This window comes from Pezoporus occidentalis, unplaced genomic scaffold, assembly GCF_034315485.1.
Source record: "Pezoporus occidentalis ecotype Australia unplaced genomic scaffold, CSIRO_AGI_Poc_V1 ctg2, whole genome shotgun sequence".
Taxonomy (NCBI): Eukaryota; Metazoa; Chordata; class Aves; order Psittaciformes; family Psittacidae; genus Pezoporus; species Pezoporus occidentalis.
Window position 1 is genome coordinate 10,835,710 of NW_026913855.1, and position 25,860 is coordinate 10,861,569.

Sequence of the window (25,860 nt, forward strand, 5' to 3'; positions counted from 1 at the left end):
CCGGTCAGCCGGTTCCCCACTACCGCACACACCACTTGCCTAGACCTGTCTAATTGACAAGTTCAGACTTGTCTTTTTTGACCTTCTTTAGAAAGACTATTTGACTGATGAAAAAAAAAAAAAAGAAAAAAAGAGGTGAAACAATATAGTTGAAGCTATACCCAGTGTGCTCTGTGATACAGGTAACTGGCAATGCTTATGTGTTACCACGAGGAATAATAAAAAGCTATTGCAAGTTCAGCTCCCACCAAATGAGAATTAACTTTGCTCACCTGATAAAGCATGTGCATATAAACAAACCACATCTAAGTTAGACCCTTGTTCATATCTACTTGATAAATCTGATAAAGCTCTTGCATCCCTGCAAGTAGGAGCATTGTGAGCTTTGTAAGGCAAGGGCTGTGCCTGAGCATCTTCTGTTTTTGTAATAGATTTTTTTCTTTAGATTTTATACCACATAGTAAAAAGGCTGTTACTTACATCACAAATTCAAGCACTCTAGACTGAGGAAATGCCAGATTTATGGTTCCCTGTGAGTTCTTAATTCTTTTCTTTTATCTTTGTGCACAGACTGGATCATGAGCCCTGTAGCCAGGGAAGAAAACTCTTTGCAGTTGTAATTAAATGAGAACTAGAAGATACACAGCTAATCTACCTTTTTGGATGAATTCAGTGGGAAGAGGTACTTCCCTTTTGGTGCTCCCAGGAGAGAAGTGTAAGCTACAAGCAAAAACCAGGGTACTGATATGTTTAGGTTCTCCTGTTTGTCCTTATTCTCAAGGACTAGACATTCCCATGTATTTCCAAGAAAATGGAAAGGCACCGCCTCAGCTGGGTGTTTCCTCTATCAACACTGGCACTCAGGATTTCACATAGAGTTAGTTTAGGGAGTTTATCCATCTGAAAATTATTCTCCCTCACTACCTCTCACTTCTGGGTTTGGTTGGGTTTTTGGTTGGTTTTTTTTTCCCTTCTGTTTTGCTCAGTAAGGTTAATTTTAGGCTAGATTTTCTCTAAGAGCAGGTTCAGTTTCAGTTTTGGCAATCCCATAAGTATTGCTTTAAGCAGCTGTGGAAAAGCATCCTTGGACAGTTCAATCTGCTGAGTTTCAGAAGCTGCTGGCAACTTGGAAGTTGTATAACCTCTGCAGTTGTAATGAAACTTTAACGTGATTTCCCCACCAACACCCCTCTAATGATATTTCTTTAAAGTAGTGTGCAGAATTGTATTAAAGGTATAGTAGTTGTAGTTGAAATGCCAAGTTTTTGTATTTGTACATGGAAGCATCTAGAATAAATTTGTTAATTAAAAACTTGAGTTGAATCTACTTAACACAAAAATGCTCAACAAATTCTCAACCTGGAAGTTAAACACAAACTTTCAAGAGATTTATTGACTGCCTGTTTTTTTTTATCAGAGTTAAATTTGGGTTTTCTTCTAGAATATGCTCCTTATTCTTTGTTCAACAATTTTCTTAACTTGGAATGTGTATGAGGAGCTGAGAAAAATTATGGGGTATACGTAGGACTTTCAATGAGCATTTCTGTGTTCCTGTCAATAACTCTTTTATCATAACTGTAAACCTTGTATCCAGCTGTACAGGTAAAGAGTCATTTGTTTTTCCATACCAACAGACCTATCATTCATAATAATGATTTTTTTTTTAATCTGTATACATGGACTCCAGTTAATGTGCTTGACTCCATGTGCACAGGATCAGTTTTCTGGGCTCTTGCCTGCCTTCTAGAAGTCATTGCCTCTTGCCTTTCCCCAGTTGAATTTAAGAGGATATATTTTTAAGAGAATAATGCATTCCCTGACCAGATAGCTTTTCTTGCTGTCTTTTATCAGGCTTAGAAAGCAATATTAACCTGCCTACAATATATGCATGTTAACAGTCCTCCTTCAACAGTAGCTTTATCAATGGAAGAGTGAGTCCACACCAAAGCATTCGTCCGTGCCCTCTACTTGGGGTTACTGCCCTCTCTGGTCTGCTAGCTGAGCTGCTCATGGGAGCTCTCCCTAATCCAATTCAGTCAAATTGAGCCATGTTAGGAAAGATTTGTTATTTAAATTACTTAAGCTGATCTAGCTTATTTTGACTGACATGTTTAGGGAGTTCTTACATACGCAGCTTAGTCAGAAGATTTGGGAAGTGGTAACCATCAGCAGGATGTGATGAGGAGCTGGGGCATGAGTAGCAAAGAACAGGTCTTTCCCAGCTATGCTCAAAGCGATTGAGGGTATGTTCATCTGCAGCCTAAAATCAGGGATCCTGCTTTTCTTCATGGAGCACTCTTAAGTTTTTTTGGCCATTAGAAAAGAGAAGATTACCAAATGCCAGTCCCTCTCTGAGTGCTCCCATTAGCCACAATTTCATTGGAACCACCTAGGGTCTATTGGCCAAGAGGCTTTGATTGTCCACTTTTGAATGACTCCTGCCAGCATTATTTCATAGTTGAACTAAAGTGCAGGTCTCCCTCTGGTGCCTACTTTGAAAAAGCACAAGATTTTATAATTGGACTGAGTGATTGAAAACCAACTGTATGAAAAGAGAAAGGTCTCTTTGTTGTCCTGGTAATAACAGTTCTGAGAGTGCTGACAGTAACGTTAGTAGACTACTTTTTCTCTTATGGTACATAGTGCAAATCTACACATAAATTCAGAACTGCGTATTCACTGTCAGCTGCAACAGTGCTTGTCCTCTGTACCTCTTCTAACAGTAAAATCTTCTAATTGGGAAGTATATTTGTTAGTAGATACATGGAAACAAAGCCAGAGGATTTTTGTCAGTTTCTAATCTTTTTCACTTCCTTACTAATTCCTTTTAGCTGTTCATTTTGAAAATTACTTGGCCACACAAAAATTGGTCTTTTTCATAGAAATAGAAGTTTTCTGCCTTGATGGATTCCAAATTGTGACAATCAAGATCTAATTTAAAGTCCTTACCCCACTGATGGAAAAGCTTAGACATCAGAGGATTGATAGGAGCACACTGCCACACATCCCAACAAAAAGGTCCTACACCTGGGTCGGAGCAATCCCAGGCACAGCTACAGGTTGGGCAGAGAAGAGATTCAGAGCAGCACTGCGGAGAAAGATTTCAGGGTTCCAGAAAGCCAACCATATCCTGGGCTGCATCAAAAGGAGCATGACCAGCAGGTCGAAGGAGGTGATCCTGCCCCTTTACTCTGCTCTTGTGAGACCTCACCTGAAGTATTGTGTGCAGTTCTGGTGTCCTCAACATCAAAAGGACATGGAACTGTTGGAACAAGTCCAGAGAAGGGCCACAAGAATGATCAGGGGACTGGAGCACCTCCCGTATGAAGACAGGCTGAGAAAGTTGGAGCCGTTCAGCCTGGAGAAGAGAAGGCTGCGTGGAGACCTCATAGCAGCCTTCCAGTATCTGAAGGGGGCCTATAGGGATGCTGGAGAGGGACTCTTCATGAGGGACTGTAGTGATAGGACAAGGGGTAATGGGTTAAAACTTACACAGGGGAAGTTAGATTGGATATAAGAAGGAAATTCTTTCCTGTTAGGGTGGTGAGGCACTGGAATAGGTTGCCCAGGGAGGTTGTGAATGCTCCATCCCTGGCAGTGTTCAAGACCAGGTTGTACGAGGCCTTGGGTGATATAGTTTAGTGTGAGGTGTCCCTGCCCATGGCAGGGGGGTTGGAACCCTCCTGCAAATGGTGGATGAGCCGACCAGGAGAGGAGCGCTGCTGGATCTCATCCTCACTAACAAGGAGGATCTGGTCGAAGCAGTAAGGGTTGAGGGCTGCCTTGGTTGCAGCGACCACGAGATGGTGGAATTCAGGATCTTGTGTGGTAGGACTAGTAGAATACCAAGTAGAATTGCAACCCTGGACTTCAGCAGGGCAAACTTTGGCCTTTTCAAGCAATTGCTAGGGGAAATCCCATGTGCAAGGCTGCTTGAAGGTAAAGGGACCCAAGATAGTTGGTTGACATTCAAGGATTGCTTTTTCCGAGCTCAAGATTGGAGCATCCCGACATGTAGGAAGTCAAGGAAGAGGGCCAGGAGACCTGCGTGGCTAAATAGGGAATTGCTGGGTATGCTCAAGTGGAAGAGGAGAGTTTACAGGTCATGGAAGGAGGGGCTGGCCACTTGGGAGGAATATAAGGCTGCTGCTAGAGGATGTAGGAAGGCAGCTAGGAGGACTAAGGCATCCTTAGAATTAAACCTGGCGAGAAGGGTCAAGGACAGCAAAAAGAGCTTTTTCAAATACATGGCAGACAAAACTAACAGCAGAGGCAATGTAGGCCCACTGGTGAACGGGATGGGTGCCCTGGTGACAGAAGATACAGAGATGGCAGAGTTACTGAATGCCTTCTTTGTCTCTGTCTACTCTGCTGCAGGCAGTCCTGAAGAGCCCTGTACCCCTGAGACCTTAGATGAAGTCAGGTCGAAGGAGCGGTTTGCCTTAGTCGATGAGGAATGGGTTAGAGACCAGTTGAGCAATCTGGACATCCATAAATCCATGGGTCCAGATGGGATGCACCTGCGGGTGCTGAGGGAACTGGTGGAAGTCATTGCTAGACCACTCTCCATCATCTTTACCAAGTCTTGGGAAACGGGAGAGGTGCCTGAGGACTGGAGGAAAGCAAATGTCACTCCAGTCTTCAAAAAGGGCAAGAAGGAGGACCCGGGTAACTGTAGACCGGTCAGCCTCACCTCCATCCCTGGGAAAGTGATGGAACACCTTATCCTTGGTGCCATCTTAAGGCATATCAAGGATAAGAGGGTTATGAGGGGCAGTCAGCATGGCTTCACCAAGGGGAAATCATGTTTGACCAATCTCTTAGCCTTTTATGAGGAAATAACACAGTGGATGGATGATGGCAGAGCGGTGGATGTGGTCTACCTTGACTTCAGCAAAGCATTTGACACAGTCTCCCACAGCATCCTCACAGCTAAATTGGGGAAGTGTGGACTGGATGATCAGGTAGTGAGGTGGACTGCGAACTGGCTGAAGGAGAGAAGCCAGAGAGTTGTAGTCTATGGGGCTGAGTCTAGTTGGAGGCCTGTAACTAGTGGAGTGCCTCAAGGGTCAGTACTGGGACCGGTATTATTTAATATATTCATCAATGATTTAGATGAGGGAATTGAGTGTACTATCAGCAAGTTTGCTGATGACACTAAGCTGGGAGGAGTGGCTGACACGCCAGAAGACTGTGCTGCCATCCAGCAAGACCTGGACAGGCTGGAGAGTTGGGCAGGGAATAACTTGATGAAATATAACAAGGGAAAGTGTAGAGTCCTGCATCTGGGCAGGAACAATCCCAGGTTCCAGTATAGGTTGGGAAACGACCTGTTAGAGAGCAGTGTAGGGGAGAGGGACCTGGGGGTCCTAGTGGATGACAGGATGACCATGAGCCAACACTGTGCCCTTGTGGCCAAGAAGGCCAATGGCATCCTGGGGTGTATTAGAAGGGGGTAGTTAGTAGGTCGAGAGAGGTCCTCCTTCCCCTCTACTCTGCCCTGGTGAGACCGCATCTGGAATATTGTGTCCAGTTCTGGGCCCCTCAGTTCAAGAAGGACAGGGAGCTGCTGGAGAGAGTCCAGCGCAGGGCAACCAAGATGATTAAGGGAGTGGAGCATCTCCCTTATGAGGAAAGACTGAGGGAGCTGGGTCTCTATAGTTTGGAGAAGAGGAGACTGAGGGGTGACCTTATAAGTGTCTATAAATATATAAAGGGGGAGTGTCACGAGGATGGAGCCAGGCTCTACTCAAGTGGCAAACAATGATAGGGCAAGGGGTAATGGGAACAAACTGGAACACAAGAGGTTCCATTTAAGCTTGAGAAAAAACTTCTTCTCAGTGAGGGTGACGGAACACTGGAACAGGCTGCCCAGGGAGGTTGTGGAGTCTCCTTCCCTGGAGACATTCAAAACCCGCCTGGACACATTCCTGTGTAACATTATCTAGGTGTTCCTGCTCCGGCAGGGGGATTGGACTAGATGATCTTTTGAGGTCCCTTCCAATCTCTAGCATACTGTGATACTGTGATCTTAAGGTTCTTTCCAACCCTAACTATTCTGTGATTCTATGATTCTATGAAAATGCTAAAAACTGCTGTCATCACTGAAGGAGAAGTTTTTCATACCCTAAATCACCTTCCACCTCACGGCCTCTGCCCCCTTCAGAGAGTCATGCTTTACATAATCAGTCCTTCCACTCACAGCTTGCTATGTGTAAAATTTTCCATTTGTTTTCTGAAGAACACACAGTGCAAATGTTTCTCAGAAATATCCCAGTTATGCCATGCATCAAAAGAAATCTGTACATTTTGGACTTGGTACCTTTTGGTTGTACCTTGCGGACGTTGAGAATATCTTGGCAATGCCTAGTATCAGCAGGCAGCTCTCAAACAACCACAAGTGATGTGTATGACTCAGTTCTGCATATTGGTATTTCCAGAAATAAGCCTGCTTTAAAAATGCTCAAAACATTTGTTTAGAAATACACTTCCAGAGGAATACTGGTTAATATTTCAGACGTGATTTTCTTGTCCTTTGTTATGAACCAACATATTTCTAAAAACTTCCCTGGAATAAGAAACATAGCAATGTAAAGGGCTGATTTTGACTGCCCCAGCATGAGCAAAGTTAGGTTGATGCATAGAAATGATACATCGAAAGCAGCCCCCCATCAGTTTTGGCAGAGAGGTTGGAACTAGATCATCTGTAATGTCCCTTCCAACCCAAACCATTCTGTGATTCTATGATCCAATCCATTCTTACAGAACAGCAGTATAATCCTGCATTTGAACCTTAGGAGTATCTCTGTGGACAATGTCCAGCACAACCTGCTCAGCTGAGGTTTAGGATACTTTGTTCTAAAGCAGAGGAACAAGGAACCATGTGGAGCCAGAGTTCTTTGTGAGGGGTCCCATCTTCTCATGATGTCCATTGCTGTCTATGTGGGGGACAAACTGCTAGCCCTGAAAAGAAGTCTGGTGGTCTCTTAACTCACTTTGTGCTTTAGTGCTCTTTGGAAAACTGCAGAGGGTGATGAACAGGTTCTTTCAGGGTTTATATAGGGGCAGGAATGGTGTCAGCCTTTGGTCTCCCTATATTTCTCTACTTCATTGATATAAAACTAGTGTTTCTCCATCTGAGTGTTAGGCTGTAGTTTTCACATGTATTAAGTCAGTTCTGCAGCAAGAATGATGTGGGGGGAGGAGGTGACATTGGCTTTTAGGGGTTGTTTTTTTTTTGTTTTGTTTTGGGTTTTTTGTTGTTTTTTTTTCCCCAGTGCATTCTCTTCCATTGTACTGGCTCATACGTTTCATGGCTGAGTGTGAACCAGGTCCAGAAATTCAGGCAAAACATAAATATTATCCTGATCTACTTCTAAGCAGAATTAGTTCTCTAAATGTGTACAATATGTATCTGCACAGCACTGCCATCACAGAGGTAGGGAAGAAAGAGAGAGGAACTTTAAGAAATAAGTGCCCTTTTCTTATTATTATCTTATTCTTAAAGAAGATTCTTAGAAGGAAGGAAGCAGGATGAACAGGTAGCAGGTCACCCAGTGGGTAACGCTTTCCACAAGTTGCCATTAAAGGGCTCCTGCTCATTCTCAGTAAGATGAATTCTCACCATGAACTGTGACTGGTCTTTGTGTTGTCCTCCCATATTTTTCTGATTCGTAGAAAACAAAGTCAGGTGTTGAAGAAGCTCCCACTCTGCCTTTCAGCTTTCAAAAGGAACAAATTGGCTTCTAAATTTGTTGTAATTGTGGTGCTGTCCGAGGCAGTTCAGCAACATCCTCTTAAGAGCAAACCAGAGTAGTAGATAACATTTTCACTACTAGCACTTAGTACCTCCTTAAATTCTGCCCTTGAGTTTAGATAGCCTCTCAAAGACAATGTAGGTCTCAGTGGTAACAGATATACATGGAGAGATGGCAAAAGATTGCTTGCAAGACTCTATTATTTTCACAGTAGTATAAAAAATTGTTTTGTCCTGGCAGCACTGACAAAGGCTTTATAAGGCTTCTGAATCTTACTCCTCCATTTTCTTCCCAAGAAAACTTTCTTTCTTTGTGTAATTGTCTTGTCTTTAAGAATTTGTTTCCTTATAATTTGCAAAGTGTCTTGGAATCAGAGAAACCTTCTCAAGAATACTGTGTTCTCAAAATGCACTCAGTGTTGTGGAGAAATATTGCTCAAAAAGGCTTCATAATCCTTATAATAAAATAAAGGCACTAAAGATTACTGGAAGGTTGCCAAATCTCTGTCAGTGCCAGATTATGGGAAAGCTTGATGAAGTATATTTGTCCATCTCTCTGTTTACACCTGCAGTACATTGTTAGGCTGGGAATGACAGCAAGGATTCTTCTGCAAGGCAAATAATGAAAAACATTCTTTCATGTTGAGAACTCAAGTTCAGACCTTAGACCAGTTGCTGAGGACAGGAGGTGTTGAGAAGAATATAATGCAACACCATGAAGATACTTCAAAACATCCAGCTGCTTCTCTTGAGAAAAAGAACACCTTTCTGGAAGGCAATACTTAAAGAAAATGATTATTTCAACACTGTCCAGTTCCACTGTAGGAATAATTCCTGTTTAGCCTGAGAGAAAAACTAAGTGATGGTTAGTGATTGCCCTTTTCCTCTTTTTTTTTTTTTTTTTTCTGAAGTGTGTAAATGCAGTATAAACAATTCATGAGCAGTTGAGTTTTGTATAGACTTTGGTGAAATCTGGGCGTTACTTGTAGTATGAGCATAGCTTCTAGACCACAGTCATCACCGGGGCTCAAGCACATCCTCAATCCTTTGTGAGTCCTGACTGAGTTTAACTAGGAGCTATGATCTAGATTCAAAAGCCACGTTGCTGCTGAGCCTCAGCAAGGCAACTGTCTTAACAGCTCTGCTTGCAGTGCTGTAGCCCACTTCACCCATAATGTTTTTCCTGCTTTTCCATTTTGGCCATTTTATTCCCCCCTTCTACTCCAAGTCACCTTCAAATTTGTTATTGCATACAGAGCTAAAAAGCCATCTGCTTGTCTTTTTGATGAAACTACTTTTGTACAGTATTTTCTATGTCCAACCTTTGTAACCTTTGTTTGATCCTAATCCTCACCTTCTTTTTACTTGGCTTCTTTTACAGACTGTGTTCCTTCTTCCCTTCTGCTTGAATCCTCATTCTCAAACATTATTTCCTTAAGCCCTTATTAAAAAAAAAATTACCATCTACTTTTCCACATTGAGAACTGAACACAGCAAGGGATGCAGATTTGTCTTTTAAATAATGCTCTTTTTCAGAGTGTACTCTTTACAGTACCTTTCTGTTGACCCTCTCGTCCTCTCTACCCTCTTCCTTCTCTTACTGTATTTTAAAGCTTTTTGGATCAGCTATGGAACTATGCACTTACCAGGAGGATTTCAGTTTTTTTGGCAGGTGCCAAGCTGAGCATTTTTTCTAGATTTGCTCTGGTGTCACAGAAAGATCTGTTTCTGCTGATTTTGGTGCATTAGCATTGTTGGTAGTCAGCAAAATGCCTTGCAAACTGTGTTGGCATGATTGAACCACACCACTAAATGTAAAACTTGGTAGTTAAAATTGTATATATTCTACTACACTAATGCTTAAATATGAAAGCAGATACTGTTGTCATTAGGCCCATTATACCTGGATCCACCATTAAGAAGAGTTTTTTTGAACAATTCAGGATAAAGTAACTGCTGGTGCCTTGCTAAGTGGTAGGATATCCAGTTCTGGTTTCTGAAAGGCAAAGGCAATCCTGCAACTTTTACTTATGTGGAAAATGCATACACAGGAAAATGGTCCTTTGGACTGAGTTTTTTTTTTTTTTCTGAAAAATTTTAAGATGCATTCAAAAAAATTGTTTTTTTTTTTTTTTTTAAGTCTGAAGCATATATGTATGTAGATTTTTAGGCCAGATGCAATGACAGAGGTGTACACGTATCGGATAGACTTCACAATATGTGAAAGGAGTGTATGTTGATTCCCAGATCTGAAAATGGTTATCTGAATGAATCCTCATATGCTGTACCTTGGGGCTCCTCATGTTCCTTAACATATTTCCCTAACTGAGCTGTACATTTCCTAGATTTAAATAGCTGTCCTCAGCTGTTGTGCATTAGCAGATACCAACTGCTAGTCTAAAAAATTGGCTGAAACTGTTTTTTAAATTTAGAATTTGGTCTGATTTTAATTTAGCTGGTGTTTACTACTAGAACTTCTCTTTCTTTGGAGAGAGAGGCTTAGGCAGTGAAGTAATAACATTTAACAGATACAGTAACTCTCGGGTAGCTGTAAGAAAACTGGATCTGAACAATTTTTTTTAAATCTCTTCTTGTCAGAACATGAAAGAGACAATATTATACTAGATCAACAAATGCAATACAGACTAATATAAAATTCTGAATATGTGATGATGTCCACACGCATTTTTAAACTGCATGTGAAAAACTTATTTAAGATAAGATACACCTGTTAAATACTGAGCTTTCTATAGCCTACCAAGGTACAGAAAACTACAGAAAAGTGTAAAGCACTTTATATTTTGCTGTCAGAGAATTACATCACTGAATCAGTCATGGGCTGAGCTTAAGTAAACTTGAGTTTCAAGTACCTGATCCATTCTTAGCAGTAGTAGAACTTTTATAAATGCACAGAGATGCTTTCTTCATTTCAACTTATTAAAGCATCTCAGTTAACTTATCAAAAGCTGAGAAAACATTTTAGATTTCAGAAATCAATATCATATATTCCTAAGTGAAAGAACAGGTATGAATTAAGATATTTTACTTCCAAAATCCTGAAGCATAAACAAGAAATCAAGTTTAGCTCCCTGCTACTGATTATTTTCTTAAAACAATTTATAATAGAACCATGTTAAATAAAAAAAAAAAAAAACAACAAAACAACAACCAAGCCAAAAAACAATCAAGTATTTATGTGCATAACCTATTTTTCATTAAATAATACCAAAATAAACAATTGGAAAGGTAAGCTCAAGCACTATAGTTAAATTTTAGTTTACATCCAAATAAGGATCCGTGTAAGTTATACATGAAACCCCGGAAAGTCAGAGTTTCCTTAATTCATTTAGGATTAAGAATTGTGCATTTCTTGTCTGAATTAAAAAAAAAAAAAAATCAGGTAAATCTTTTCACACCTTTATCATCACACTATTAAATGTGAGCGATGTATCATCCTGTTCTGCAAAACTTGCCATCTTTGGTTAAAATACGGTATTTATCATTTTGACTTAATACCAACCAGTGAAAATGGGCCTCTTATTAAAATGCAGGATGCATTTACTGTCAAAGTGTAAGATTCAAGCAAGCAGAAAACCTTGATTTAAACCAGGATTAAAACCTGTAGTGGTCTTAGATTGTTTAGTTTTAATTTATTTTTTTTATCTTCCAATGAATTTATTCTGCTGATCCCATGCCTATTGAGTTTATTTGTTCTTGTTAAAGTACCTATGGTGCAACAGGGAAGGGCATCCCCAGAAAGAACAACTGAGCAAACTAAATTATAAAGGAAAACAAAACTGGACTCTGAACCTTTGGAAGCTGCAGATGTGCCTAAAGAAAAGGAGTGATATGACTATTGAACTGAGCTGGAGAAAGCAACTCTCACTAAACCGATCTGAATTTCCATTTTCCATGTATGTCCATGGGAGTTAAAAAGAGAAGGAAAGAAGGTGGGAACAAATCTGAATTAAATTTGATCAGTGGCTAGATGAAGAGAAGGATATGAGAAAAGAAGGAATGAGAAAAGTAAATTTAAAAAGCAGGTTGAGCAAGAGCTAGCTGAACTTTGTTCTATCCCATTTGTAGTACCTGGAACATTCTTATATTTTCTCCCATAAATTTGACTTTCTATTTGATACGATTTGATTTAGTTTTTATTCTTTGTATGCAGTTGTTAGTTTTTTTTCTGACAACCGAAAAAGCCCACCTAACTCATTCAGCTGATTTGAGAAAGCAGGTGAAGAGTTAACTACCCATCAAAAAGTGTAGGATGACTCGGGAGACTCTGCATTTGAAAAGGTCCTCAATTACCGGGGGCTGGACCCGTGTATCCAAAAAATAGGAGATGGAAACGAGCAGCTTCAAGGTGCATTTCCACTGCCGTTCTTAAGCTGAGCTGTGATGGGACTCTGTTCTCCCTCTTGAGCCACCCCAAACTACAGTTTCCTGACTTGTATGAACGCTGCGGATGAGCTGATCTATCGGCAAGGCAACTTGGACAGTTGGTGAATTTTATATCAGGTGAGGATACAGGTGGGAGGAAAGGTTCCTGAATACTCTCCTTCTGAGATCAGGTGAACTCCAGTGCTATTCCCAAGGGAAGGGTCTCAGACACTCTGGGAATGGGAAGAATAGGACTGTGGCAGAAATACTTCAGCTGTTGTCATGAAACTTCTTTTATAGGAAAGCCAGAGAAATGGCTAGGTGATGTGATAAAATGGCCTTTCGAAAGCTTTGGCTTTATTTGCTTAAAGTATAGGAACATTATAGTTCTTAATCATTTAGTTAATCTAAATGGCTCAGTTATTAGGAGGTACTTGATTGTGGAGAGGAAGAGAGGAAAGGAGACAGGGAAGATGAAAAGTGGCTGTAAGACAGAATATACTGTGACAGTGGGACAAAATGTTCCATGACCCACTATGAGATGCCTTTGGAGATTTTGGTATCTGGAAAAGAATGGTTGTGATTATCAGCGAGTGGTGCCATATCTTGCAGTCACTGGGTTTGTCAAATCACATCATGCAGAAGAGAGATCTTGCAATTCCAGGGAAGAGCTGTCTTCAGTGGAAACTGTATCTGTTGCCTGCAAAGGCCATCAAACCTAACAAAAAGGTCTCTGAGCTGGACTCAGTTAACTTTTGAAGAACTTTCTCTGTTTCAGTTTCATCATGTAGTTACTGTCAAAGTTCTTGGTTTCAAAGTAATTCAGAAAGCCTTTCTGTGCCTGTTATATGATGGGAAAAAAAAAGTAAAAGGAAAGATAACCCAGACATTCCTCGGAATGATTAGGTTTAAACTGATTAATCAAACTGATTCTTCAGGAACTGCAATATCCCTGTAATTGATATAAGCAATGGGGAAGACAAATAGTGAAATTACAACTGCCTGCTTCAGTAATAGTTTATAATTTACCTGCAACGTAAGACCTTACCTGTAAGCATCTGTAGACCTTCATTCTGTTCCATCATACCACAGCTAAAGTTAATGTTGTATCAGTGTAAGTTAGCCCTGGTGCCACAAAAAGCAGAAAAGTTATTTTCCTGTACCTGGCTGCTCCTCCCTGCCCCTGTGCATGGCAAAGCTTTTCAGAAATAATGGTGCAACATGATACTGGAAAATATTTTTTTCTTTAGTAGGGTATTTTAAAGCTAGATCTGTTTTCCTGACTGGTTCATTGTGTATTTAAAAAAGCCTTGTGCTAATCTTGGGGGGAGGGTCCAAAGAGCAGGGACTGCTCAAATTGCATCAGTGCCCATACCAAAAGAGAAGCACCTCCTTTCATTGTGTTAGATACTGTCTCAGTTATGCTGGTATTTTTTATGTATTCTTATGCAAATATATGTGTGAGGTTGTGTGGTTTGTTTTGTTTTAATTTAGAAGGCAAGGCTTTTGCATTGCCACTCATCTCTGGCATTGGTATTGTAGTTATGTGATTGCCTGAATATCACCTTGCTGTGGGGTATGGTTGAATTCTATTGAAGGTGTTGAATCTGGAGACTGTAGCAGGCTGTGTATGTATAGAATGTCTCACTTTTGGTGTTTGGGGAAATCTGGGTTTTATCTGTGTGGTGACTTTCTGCTCTAAAGGTGTTACATGTTTTCAAATGTCTTCTGCTTTGCTTTCTTGGAAGCTAATCTACCTTCAAACATTGGGGTCCTTGCTGAAAGTATTTCTGTGAAGACCTAGCTAACACTTAGAATTTCCAACACTGGGAAATTCTGAAAAACAGGATTTGTTTGGGTTTGGAGGGAGCAGCAGAGGACAGTGGGGCTTTTTCTTGGTGGAAGTTAATTGAAATTAACTGACAGTAGAAATTCTCATCTTGCCTTTTATGGGGGAATCTTGAAGTTGAGCTGAATTTTGGTACTTTAACCTGCATTTTGCCTCTGTGGCATGTCCTCTTTAGGGTGCTGTCATTTAGGAACCCCAATATATTATTTACCCAAATGAACCAGGATCTTTGGCCAAGTTATTTATGTCAGTATGTGCTGAGAGTTATGTATGTCCTGCAAGCAGATAGGAGGCATGCCTGAATAATGTGAGGAATTGCATCATCTTCTGAGGAAGGGCTTATCCTCCTCTGAAAAGAGTGGGAACTTTAGGAGCCTGGAGGAGAGGCCATCATGTCAACTTTTGTAGGAAAAGGAAGTTAAATTGGTTTTGAATTGCACTAAAGCAGAGTGCATTGAGGTGTTCAAGCTCGAAGACTGAAAAAATGGTTTTGTTGATTGGAGAAACTTTCAGGAGAACTGAAATTCAATGGAAACGTTGATTTAATGAAAACCGCCTTACTGATAAGAAAAGACTTTATTTGAAAAATTCCTGACAACATTTAAATTTAATAAGTAGTTATCTTTATGTAGCCTATACTTTCCAAAAGGCCTCTGTAACCCTGACTTTAAAGTGTCGCTGCTCTGAATGAAACTGAACGTAGCAGCTACTACTCCAGTTCAGGTACTTGATCTGCTGATAGCCTTGGCTTTTCCATAAAGCTTCTTTATCCTGTTGTCAATGAAGTATCAATCCCCATCTTTCTACTTCTTAAAGAAGTATACTGAGTGTCTTTTGATATAAGAAATGCTCTACTGGACTAGCCTGAATATCCGCCTAAGTAGTGTCCTGTCTTGAAATGACAGTTGTGAACGGATAAAGAAGAATAGGACAGCACAGAGTGACTCTTCCTTTGGCATACCCTTCTTGTTACAGGGAAACTAATTTAAGAACTTCCTGAGCTACAGTTTGCATTCAGTATTTAGCAAACTACAATTGACCCATCATAAATTTGTCTAGTCTCTCCACTATGTGTTGTAGCAGTATGTTTTGCAACTTGGTTTTGTTTAATTCTTTTTTTCCCAATAGGTATACTCTGCTTTTTGTTGCTGTTGTCATGGGAAGTACAGGAAATATTTCCTGTACATTTTCTCATTCATCTCCTCCCCAGACTAAAGAGTCAGTCTATTTAGTTTTTCCTTCTTTGAAAACAGTTACAGTCTTCTGCTAGCTCTTGTTACTTGAGATCACCTGCTCTGAAAGAAAGATGGAGAGACAACTGCACATGTGATTTGGGTAGTATTCAGGTTTATACCATTCAGTATTTGAGAAATCAAGCAAACTGCAAAAAGTTCATTGATTGTTCCTGGGGTTTTCCAGGCTGGAAGAAAGTCTGATCCACAAAGCACAACATTTTCATGCTTGTGATGAGCTGTTTAAGCAAGAAGAGCCCAATGGCACTGGGAAGTAAAGAAAAAAAAAAAAAAAGATGGTGTTTTAGATGTATTTCTGAGGGGAGGTGGTGTGAGCTGTTAGACAAAGGGTAAGACAAAAGCAAACTCAGGCAGACACCGGTCCTTCAAAAGATCCCTCTAGAGCCTTTGCGATCTAAAGCCTGGTTCAGCAGAGGGTTCTGTTTTACACATAGTGTAACTCAACTTACCAACCCTTGCAGGAGTTCAAAAATGAAGCCCCTCAGAGTGCCATCTGTTCTAGGAAGTTGGACTGTAAAGTTATTGACTTGCCTGTCCACCTCCACCCATATCAAAGATGAGCATTTCTGTCCCATAGACACTTACATTTTAAATACAATCAGCAGAACCTTAATTTCAGCTGTTAGTTTAGGAAAATCTTGACGGATTTCTCTTTAATTCTGGATATTACCACTCTGGTTCATCCGAGCTGGCTCCAAGCTGTTTGATAAGGAGAATAACAGCAATTTGTAGTACTTGCTGCGTAGGACAAGTAAATCCTCTCCCTCAGTAACTGATAACAGTTGAAGGTATTGTCAATTAACATTTTTAAAGTGACAAATATTGCTGCAAAACATACTACCGTGGTTAGTAGCTTCCATCATATTTCTCTTAATTTTATCTGTCATACTGAATTTATCTAAATTTGGTTGCAACTTTTAATAGGATTTTTGTTTAAGACTTGATATCTTTTTCAAGTAAGAACTTACTCCACTTTGTTGGAACACATTCACTGATTTGTGACAGTACTTTGCTCAGTTTCCCTTCCTTTTTACTTAAATACATATATCAAATTCTTCAAAATACCTTTGATCTAGCAACCCTTCACAGTTACTCGATCTAGATAGTAGTACATCAGTCTGGTAATGTGAATCAGCTATCCATCATGGTATCCAAATACCCCCTTATCCAAACTGATGCTCACATCTAAAACAGCAGTAGTAAGCATTTCACTGTAAACAGATGCTGCCTTGGAAAAATCCTCTGAGGGAAAAGGAAACACTGGTGAATCTGTTGTTTGTTTTTGGTTTTTTTTTGTGAGGAGGAATGGTGATGTAGGCTGCAAACTGGATGCCTTGGTCTAGACAGGATACTGGCACTTGGAAAGCTGTGAAGGTATTAGAACCAGCAGAACTTATGCAGCAGTGGTTTAGGATGTAAGGAAGCAGAATGAAACAGGCAAGTTAAGGCTAGCAGCAGAAGAAAGCTTACCCTGCTTCCAGTACACACATTACACACAGCAAAAGAGCTGTCGCTCTCATAATATTAAGCAGAAAAAAAGTCAAAAAAAAGTCAAAATAAATGTGTGCTCTATCACGTTGTTGGTCTGCAAAAGTATCTCTTTCATATCTTGTTATAGATAGGTAGGAAAAAAAAGCATCCATAATAAGTTGCGGTGCTACTAGCAGGTGTCTCTAAGGAACATAGAGAGAGATGCATATAAAATCCTTTAAAAGAAATAAACCATTTTCCCCAGATTTCTTTTTGAAAGTGACACTTCTTTGTGTATAGTGGAAACTGAAATGAAATTTCACATTCATCAGTAACTTTATCATTTGGGATTAAAGAGGAGTCTGTTTCACTTTCCTTTCTCCTCGCTCCAGTGAGGTGTCACAGAATTCTGGAAGTGTCAAGAAGAATAATGAAATTCAGAAATTGTCATCTGAATAGCTGGGTTTTTAAAAGAAGAAAAACAAACAAAAAAAGCTTGACTTAAATGCTTTTCTGGTTTGGAAGTAGTCATGAATTGGTTTTGGTTTTGGGGTTGGTTGGTTGTTTTTGAAACAGCACTTTGAATGAAGGTTCCAGTCTGGCTCTAGAATAATTATGTCCAAATGTGAGATTGTAAGTTAAAATGACATTGTGCTATAAACTTAAAGACTTCAGGTAGAAAAGCTTTTGCCTTTTCAAAACTGTGATATCATCCTCACATAATTGACAGTTTCAAAAACAAGGAGTGAAAGAAATGTATGCAATCTAGAAATTGGAAGGTTTTAATTCATACACTTTTCAGTATTCTATAAAATGTAATTAATTAGTCTTTAAAGAATTATTGATTATGCGATTACTTATCTTTAATACTGATATACAATTCATAATTCATTTCATGCATATAAATTCAGCATTCAGTCTTTAAAGTAGCCTCCAAAAATAATGTATTCATTCAGGTAACTTCCTCATCCCTGATTTTTTGTCAGGTTGAGGGACTCTGGATTAAATTTCTTTTGTGTTCATTGCAAACCTATATAAACCATGCTGCTATGGAACTGCAGCAATTTTCACCATAATTCCACATTCTCATTATTCCAGGAAAACTCACCACTGCTGGTAAATCTTGAGTAAAAAGTAAGTGGAGTGAATCTCCATTTATGCCGCCCATCTCTGTCCCATTTCCGTCACATAAAGGTATGATTACACGGTAAACCAGTTGAAAACCAAAACATTTCTGGTGTACTTATTTTAGGCAGATCCATTCACCAGTTTAATTCATAATGTTGCTTCTTTCTGGAAAAGGAAGGAATCAGCCATGTTCTTTACAGTAACAGAGCCATCTTCGCTAATCAGTACTCACTCAATATAATGAAAAGCATAGCCTTAAAATCAAAGTCTAAATTTGTCAGTGGTATATATCTTGGTCACTGATGAGTAATAATAACAATAGCAAGGAAGAAGAAGAACCTTTGTGTTATTCAAGTAGCAAGGTGTAGAAGATGCAGAATCATGAACTACATGACAACGTACAGCGGTTTGGACACGGTTTCCAGAAAAGCCTTTACAAAATCACTAGTGCTTTGGATTACACCTGAATTTGTGCATTTGTTTTAGACATTCAATTCTATTCTGTAGTATCACTGTAATGGTAACAATATCAATTAATTTAGTTTAATTTTTGAGTAACTATAGAGATAAGACTAAATGCTGTGCCGAGTTGCACTAATTGGGCTTTATAGCACTAAAGTATTAAAAAAGCTATCAAAAACTATCACAAAAGACTTTTAATATGCAAACATCTTTTTTAAAGGTATAGTTTCCAATATATTCAAGTTAACCAAAAAAGCTCTTTTGAATTTGTAGGCAGTACTGGACATTGTCAATGGATGACTTGATTGCCAGTATTGAAAGAAAAAAAGGAAATTATCTATTTTTAAAGAAGATCCTGAATTCAAAAGATTTTAAAAATATGTGACTATTTCTAGAAACATTTGGACTCTGGCAAGGAATTTTCTGGATAAGTTCTTTAGATGCAGTAGAGATGTGCAGTAATAATGCTAGATATAAAGAAAAACGTGTAGGAAGAAAGGAGCTCTCACCTGCACTTCCAGTCAAATTCGAAAGTGAAATATGCTTCTATATTTCAATGTTATTTTAACTGTGCTATGACAAAATAAGTATAATGCCATATTTCTGGAATTTGGCAAATGATAAAATAAGTATAATGACATATTTCTGGAATTTGGCAACTTGCTTTTAAGTACATTGTTTCTGTTTTGTGTAGACAGGGATTACCAAGGCTAGACAGTTGGAAGACCAACATGCTACACGTTGCCTGCACATTCCCAGAATCTGAAGAGGACTTTGTGTAAAGAAACAGACTGGCATTACTAGTGCGGGAAAGGTGTTTTGTGAGGCAGTAGCTATTTTGGTAGGGTAACTCCCCCCTGTTGACACTGACCTGCAATGACTGTTTCTCAGAACAGGCAATCTGTAAATAATATTTGTGTTGCAATGTGAAGCTATTTTTATGTAAATTTTACATTCTTTTTTGTGGCATTAGTTTGGATATCAGTTTGGGGTGGGTTTTTTTCAGCTGAGAAAGGGTAATAATGTTAAGATGTTCTATACCAAGCCCAGCTCTTCAGTAAAAAAGTGCATATTTAAACTGACTTTAAATACAAAAGACATAGTGTAGGAGAAAATAGATGCCAGGGTATTTATTACATGCTTAAGTCTTCTCTGCACACCCATTAGTGAATTTGTCTATTTCATAAACACAGAGGTGATACAGTCATTTATTCTCTACAGCTTATACCATGTAGAAATAACTACTTGTGATCCATCGGTGAAATTGTACATGTAACTATGGCAAAAAAAAAAAGGTTCGGACCTAACTTAAAATACATATATATAGTAAAAACCTGTTTGTGAACAGTGACTGTACCACAAACTGCTGCATAGATTAGTCTACACAATGATTCTGTTTTTTTTAAATAAAAGCTGTTATTTTGCAAGATATTTTACAAATTACTTCAGTATTGAAACTAGAGAAATTAGTAAGGGTTTAATACACTGTTATAGTATAAAATCCTTAAGGCATTACTTGGAGAGCAAACTATGATGTGGGATTAGGAAAAGTACTGCAAATTGTATCAGATATAGACAGGGACAAATACAGAGAAAGGGATAAAAAGCAACTGAAACGGAAGGAGATGGCATGAGAGATTTACTTTCTTTTTTTTCCACCCACCAGAAACCACTCTTTCAAACAGAGTTATCTTAGAAGTGAGTACAGCGGGAGGGTGAGGATGTACCAAAAGCCAATACAATGTTCATATCTGAAGGAAAATACAGAAAAAAAAATATGTGCTTCCTCTGCAAATCAGCATGTGGTAGTTTACTTTAAATATTTTCATAGTAATAATAGAAAGTTGACAAATTATTTTATATGACATCTCTGCAGAGGGAAAGACTTGGGTGCAAGTAGAGAAGGAAATTTGTACTTGGTTCCTTTGTTCTTGAGAGTGGACTTTGGCAAGTTGCAGTGCATATCATTTCTGCCTATGTGAAGATTTCAGCCATGGCTCTTTTTAGTGAGAAGTTCTGGCTTTGCACATGCTTTGAAGAACATTGGCAAAATCTGTAGAACAAATAGTTTATGTTCCTTTAGTGTCTGCATTATGACCTTTATGAGCACAGTTTTTGAGTGTTTTATTAAGAGATCAATGGCTACTTCGTGCTAAGGCCAATTTTGAGACAATGTTTTCTAGACAAAGATAATGGACAGGAAGTGTTTTTAGTAACAAATAACTCTTCTTTGTTTGTTTTTTTTTGTTACCCAATTCTGGAAGTTGTGTATTTTTCCTTATTTTACTTCATTCCAGAGGATAGTGAATAGAGATTCTTCTGCAGAAAGTTTTTTATGTCTATATTACCTCAGAAATTATTGTTAACCATGTAATAGAGAAGTTGCAGCTACCCAGCTGTTAAAAAAAAATCTGAATTATTGAAAAATTGTCCAGACAGTGCGTATCTTCAAAAGACAATAGAAGAAAATCTTGTAGGCATCATTCCCTTTAATTCAGGACTTGTAGTATCAATGTAATATGTTAGGCTGAATGATGAGTGATGTTAAAAAAGTATGTATCATGCCTAAAGCATTAGATACAATTTGGGAAAATTGTAATTATTGGAAATATATTTTCAGTCAAATTATGCCAGCAGGAGGTTAAATAGTGATGAAATGTAGGCTAGTTTTATTTCCAATTGGCATGTTCGAAGGATGAAAAGATGAGGTTTAGGAAAGTTACAAATATGGGTGAAATAAGAAAGTCATTTGAACACCTTATTGCAAAACTTGTACTATTAATGTGCCATGTGCAGGCTTAGTTAAACCTTAATTATGTGCCAGAATCATGGACTTATTTGTATGTACTCTGATTTTGTTGTTGTTAGGAATGTACGCACTGGAAGGACATTATAAAACTTCCCTGCTTTTTTGAATAACCTTTAAAATTTACAAGCTGAAAGAATCTTTGCCAAGCAGAGTTACCAGTGATCACATGGCTTTACTGCTACCACACAGCCTGGTTTCGAAAGAAAATTAGAGTGAAGTCACACTCCACTGCAGTGGTATTAAATAAGGAGCAAGAGTTTAGGCTAAGACTGAAAGCTGGGGAAGTAGAGGGATTTGAGGCCTAAACCAGAGAAATGCCTTTTTCCAACTGGAAAAATAATTCATCTACTAATAAGTCCTATAGAGAAACTTCATGTCAGAACTAAGAGGCAGCTGTGCAGCACTGAGGTTGATTAATTAGGGGGAATGTCCATATCACTAGCTTTTCTGGATGGGATTAGATCAGGTACTGAGGGAAGTCATATTGCAGGCAGAGTGACTGGGGACCTGTGCTTATATACAGCACATTCTAGAAGGTGGTGGAATTGAGGTAAGGAGTGCAGAAAGACACAGTAAATAATGTTGTTCTTTACTATTATCTGGAACTGTTTAATGTGTTTTTCTGTATTTGAAAACAAAAATGCAGTCATGGTCTTTTATCTAGAAGCCTGAATTATGTCTTGCTGAAATAAGCTTTTGGTGCAAGCGTGAGAAGAGCCTGGTAGGAGGTTGTAAGTGTGTATTGTGTCTTCTTGTATGCAGTGATTCCCAAGAAGTCTGTCTCTACTGTCTTTATTTAGGACAAGCATCTCAGGACCTCTACAAGAAAAAAGCTTCCTAAGAAGCTTCAAAGAGCTTCTATGAGGTCTGTGTCCCTTCTTACTGAGGTTTGGTCAATTGACCTACAGTAGCAGACTCATGCCGCTGTCCTTCTGCAAGCAGTAGGCTGCTGAAAAGCCTTGTTTGGTGTTGGTGGATAAAAGTGTTATTGTAGAATTAAGTGGAATTTGATAAAATGGGTACAGCATACCAAGTTCACTCTACAACTGTCCTGTGATATTTTTTTTTTTCCTGTTCCTCTTTCTTGTTACAGTTCCCGTTTCTGAAGTTTGCTTAGCTGTGAGAGTGTTCTCTAGCGTATTTGGAGTGTGGTTTTCCTGTGACCTACTCTCTCCTTAAAACACTCTTTTTAGATAAAATATTTTGAATATCTATCAATCACTTGTCTTTATAGAGCCTGTACTTTAGCAGTGTTCAAGATTCAAGGTTCAGTTTCTCCTGCTTTGAAAGCAAAAGTCTGTAACCTGGTTGCTTAATGTTGACAAATTCTTTATCTGCTACTCTGTATTATTCTAGCTGAAGGATGAAGTGACAATGTTTCTATTGGTCTTATACTTCAAATAAATAGTAATCAAGCTGTTGAAGTTCTTACCGTGAGGTAGCTTTAGCTTATTACTACATTTTCCTGAATTATCACATCCAACATGATCAACTTTGGGTGATAATTTTGTCTTTCGTATTGCCAGTAATAAATACCTGATATAGTTTTCTATATTTTTTCTTTGGTATAGTGTTGGTTGTGCCATGTTAGAGACCTGCACTTCTCAGGACTGCTGTGGAGAGATACCAGCAAGAGAATTTAACAAGTGCAGGCAGAATATTTACCTTTTTAAAAAAAAATAAAAAATCCAGTATTTGCTTCCTGGAATATAGCTTTTACAAATGAATTGAAGATCCGAAGCATTTCCTTTAGAATTCTGTGTGTGGGTCGTGCTGAGATCTTCTAATAATGAGCAAGGAGAAATTTTTTAATAACTTAATAGCACAGTAATACCTGTGTAATAGCTTTGACTGCCCAAAATGTATATCTTGAACCAAATGCTCGTAATTTTTAATAGTTCCTTCTGATTAGGGCCATTTCCATTTAAGATGATAAGCCTATTTGACGCTACTTGTTGTTACTTCAAACTGTGCATGTTTGGTAAGAATCCAGTGTTGCAGGTGTTTGTTTATATTTGTACAGATTTTCATGTATTTTCAGTCTGCTTTTTTGCCCAATAGAAAATGTGTAAGTCTATTTTATCTGTTTGTGAAAAAAGGTTTGAACAATTACGAGCAGTGAGTTGATGAGAATAAGATTTTTCTAACCATTTTTTGCAATAGTTAGATAACTACAATTAAAGCAGTTGATCAATTCTGTAGTAGGCTGTAACTTGCACTGCAACTTGCTTGATTAATTCAATGTAATTTGTGTCTGGAAAGATTTGTGGTACTGACATTTTAGCATCAATCATCAGCGGTGACTCGTGAGGAAGTAAATCTCATTCTCAGTTAATTCTCTAAGGCAAAATGATTGTGTCACAGGCCCTCCCTCCCCACCCATTTCCCTGGTGTCCTCTATGGAAAAGGCTCCTTACTAGGGCCTTTTTTCCTGATTGCAGACTATATTTTTCAGTAGATCATAAAGGAGTTGCACGTACAGTGATACTGAGTTTGTTAAATGTAAGTACAAGGCATAGAACTTCTTAAAGTGCCTTTTCAGGAGGTGGTTGTGCAGCCAGGCATGGCACACACCACAGCTGTGATTCCCTGGAACCACTGGCTCGTTGATGAGAATGCAGTAATTATTTTGTCTATTGTCTTTGTTAAGACTTTGGAAGGATATAAGTCATAAAGTTGATGATAAATTATGAGCTTCACTGAAACAATTGTGTTTTTATAGGCAACTTAATTAGAAATTTGTACAGAGTGTGAATTAAAATTTTAGTTATGACCTGAAGGCCAGTATAGTAATTGAGTGTTGCAGAGAGCCACAAAGTTAGCTCTTGCATGACTTGTGTCCAGGAATCCTAAAAGAATGGACATTCTTTGAATGAAGTAAAGCTTGGGGAAAAGAGAAATCTTAAAATTTGTTTTAGCACAGTTTGGAAGGTAGGGTGAGATATACGGTTCTCTTTATTGCACTGCTAGCATGAAGGACTACCTAAAGTGTATTAGTCCTTTATGTGACTCCTGTTCATGGGCATGAATGTGTTCCAGCTTCACTACACACACTGCCTCCTCAAAAGCAGGTTAGGAGTGCATGCGGGTTGCAAAGCAAGGATCCTGTATGAACTTACACTGCTGGTCCCAATTGCCAGAAGACAGTTGAGCATGTGAACTCTGTACTGGCAGGCTTTAGGCCAGAGCAGGTATCATCCCTCATCCCCGAGCTGTCACAAAAGAAACACAAAAGCTGTATCATCTGCTCTAGCTGTTTTGACACAAAGGCAATAATCTGCCCACATCTGATCCATACTAATTTTGTGCCACTCTGGTTTCCAGAACAATATATATGTACTACAGCCATCACCATAACCAGAGTCCTGCACTGTATAGATGCTGTGGCCAGTTGTGCCAGAAGGGTGCAGTGGCTCAGTTTACAACAGTTCATCAACTTAATCCAATCATTCTGTCCTGCTAATCAAATCAGTCAGCTCCAGAAGCACGTGCTGGCAGGCTTACATGTACACCCCCAGGCTAACACAAAGGGAGTAAAATATTGGGAGTTACAGTAAAGATGAACTTCAGGATGTATATGGTATCCTAGTGTAATTTTTATATGATGTTGTTTGAACTTAAACTACACTACTATGGTTTTGGTAGTAAAATTTACCTGCTGGTGCAGTCTGCTGTGACCAATGAGCAAAACTCAAGTTAAGCATGTAAATGATGTATTTTCTAATACAATGTCTAAATTGAAGATTTTAGTGCACATTCTGCAGACCTTCAGGTGTATTTTGACATCACCATTAAATTTCTTTTGAATAACTGTCTCCCCAACACTACTTTCTCCTTTTTCTTTAAGCAAAACTTGGCACTGAACTGTTTTCATGCATTGTATGCTGCTGTATATGAGTTGCATTTTTTAAATGTTGAATGCATTTATTTTATTTATAGTGAGAAGTATTTGAATACTGTTTATCATTGACCTCTGCAAGATTTTAATAATTAGAGGACATAGTCATTCATAAACATTGCTGATTTGTTATGGATGATCATTTAGGTCCCATTTGTATATGGAATAGTTTCCAATTTAACCAAGGGTAACTGTTCACATACCGTACACACATGTGTGCAAGACTTGCATATATTCTAGATTCTGCCTCTGAACTGGGGAAAGTCTAGAGTAGTAACTGTCTCAATTGGAGAAAATCAGTTAAGTATAGTAATTGGTGCTGTGACCTCATCTCTACATACTCTGCTATGTGGCATTTCTATTTTGGCCTAGATTTAGTGGGGCCTCTCAAGATCAAATATACATACTACAATGTGTGTTGAAACTGTGCAGAGCTGTTATTTGCTTGGACCTGTGTGGCCCATTAGGGATTGAAGCATGACTGATAACACCATTGCATTGGTACATTTCTGTTTCCAGTTTATGTTTCTCCATAAGGAATCCTCACCACGTATACAAAGACTGGTCTGCGAAAAAAACCATTGCACAGTAAGTGGAAATAGTGTGGAGGGGGGAAGGATTTGCTTTTAAATTGTGCTATTGCTCTGAACCAAAGCACTAATGTAAACATAGCCTTGTTACATTAGTTGGAGACTTTCTTCTGCATTTAAAGACAACAGACAAGAGTATGGAGTCAAATAGATGCTATTCTCTTATTATTAAGTTAATATAGCCTGAGATGAATATGAGGACAGAGAAGAACATGATTGTCCTTGTCTCTAAATTGGAGAGACATCAATTTGATAGGTGGAC

At 38.8% G+C, this 25,860-nt stretch overlaps 1 protein-coding gene across 2 annotated transcripts in view; it reads left to right on the forward strand.

Moving 5' to 3' along the window:
- CDYL (chromodomain Y like) overlaps nucleotides 1–25,860 on the forward strand; it is a 107,351-nt gene that overhangs the window by 21,251 nt on the left and 60,240 nt on the right. Inside the window, exon 1 of one of the 2 annotated variants that reach the window (XM_062617809.1) lies at nucleotides 25,283–25,596. The exons of the other annotated variant lie outside the window; for it this stretch is intronic. Coding sequence (XP_062473793.1) covers nucleotides 25,486–25,596 — 111 coding nt within the window. The 5' untranslated portion in view covers nucleotides 25,283–25,485. Of the gene's footprint in view, nucleotides 1–25,282; nucleotides 25,597–25,860 lie in introns of those variants that run through there. 2 annotated transcript variants of the gene reach the window in all.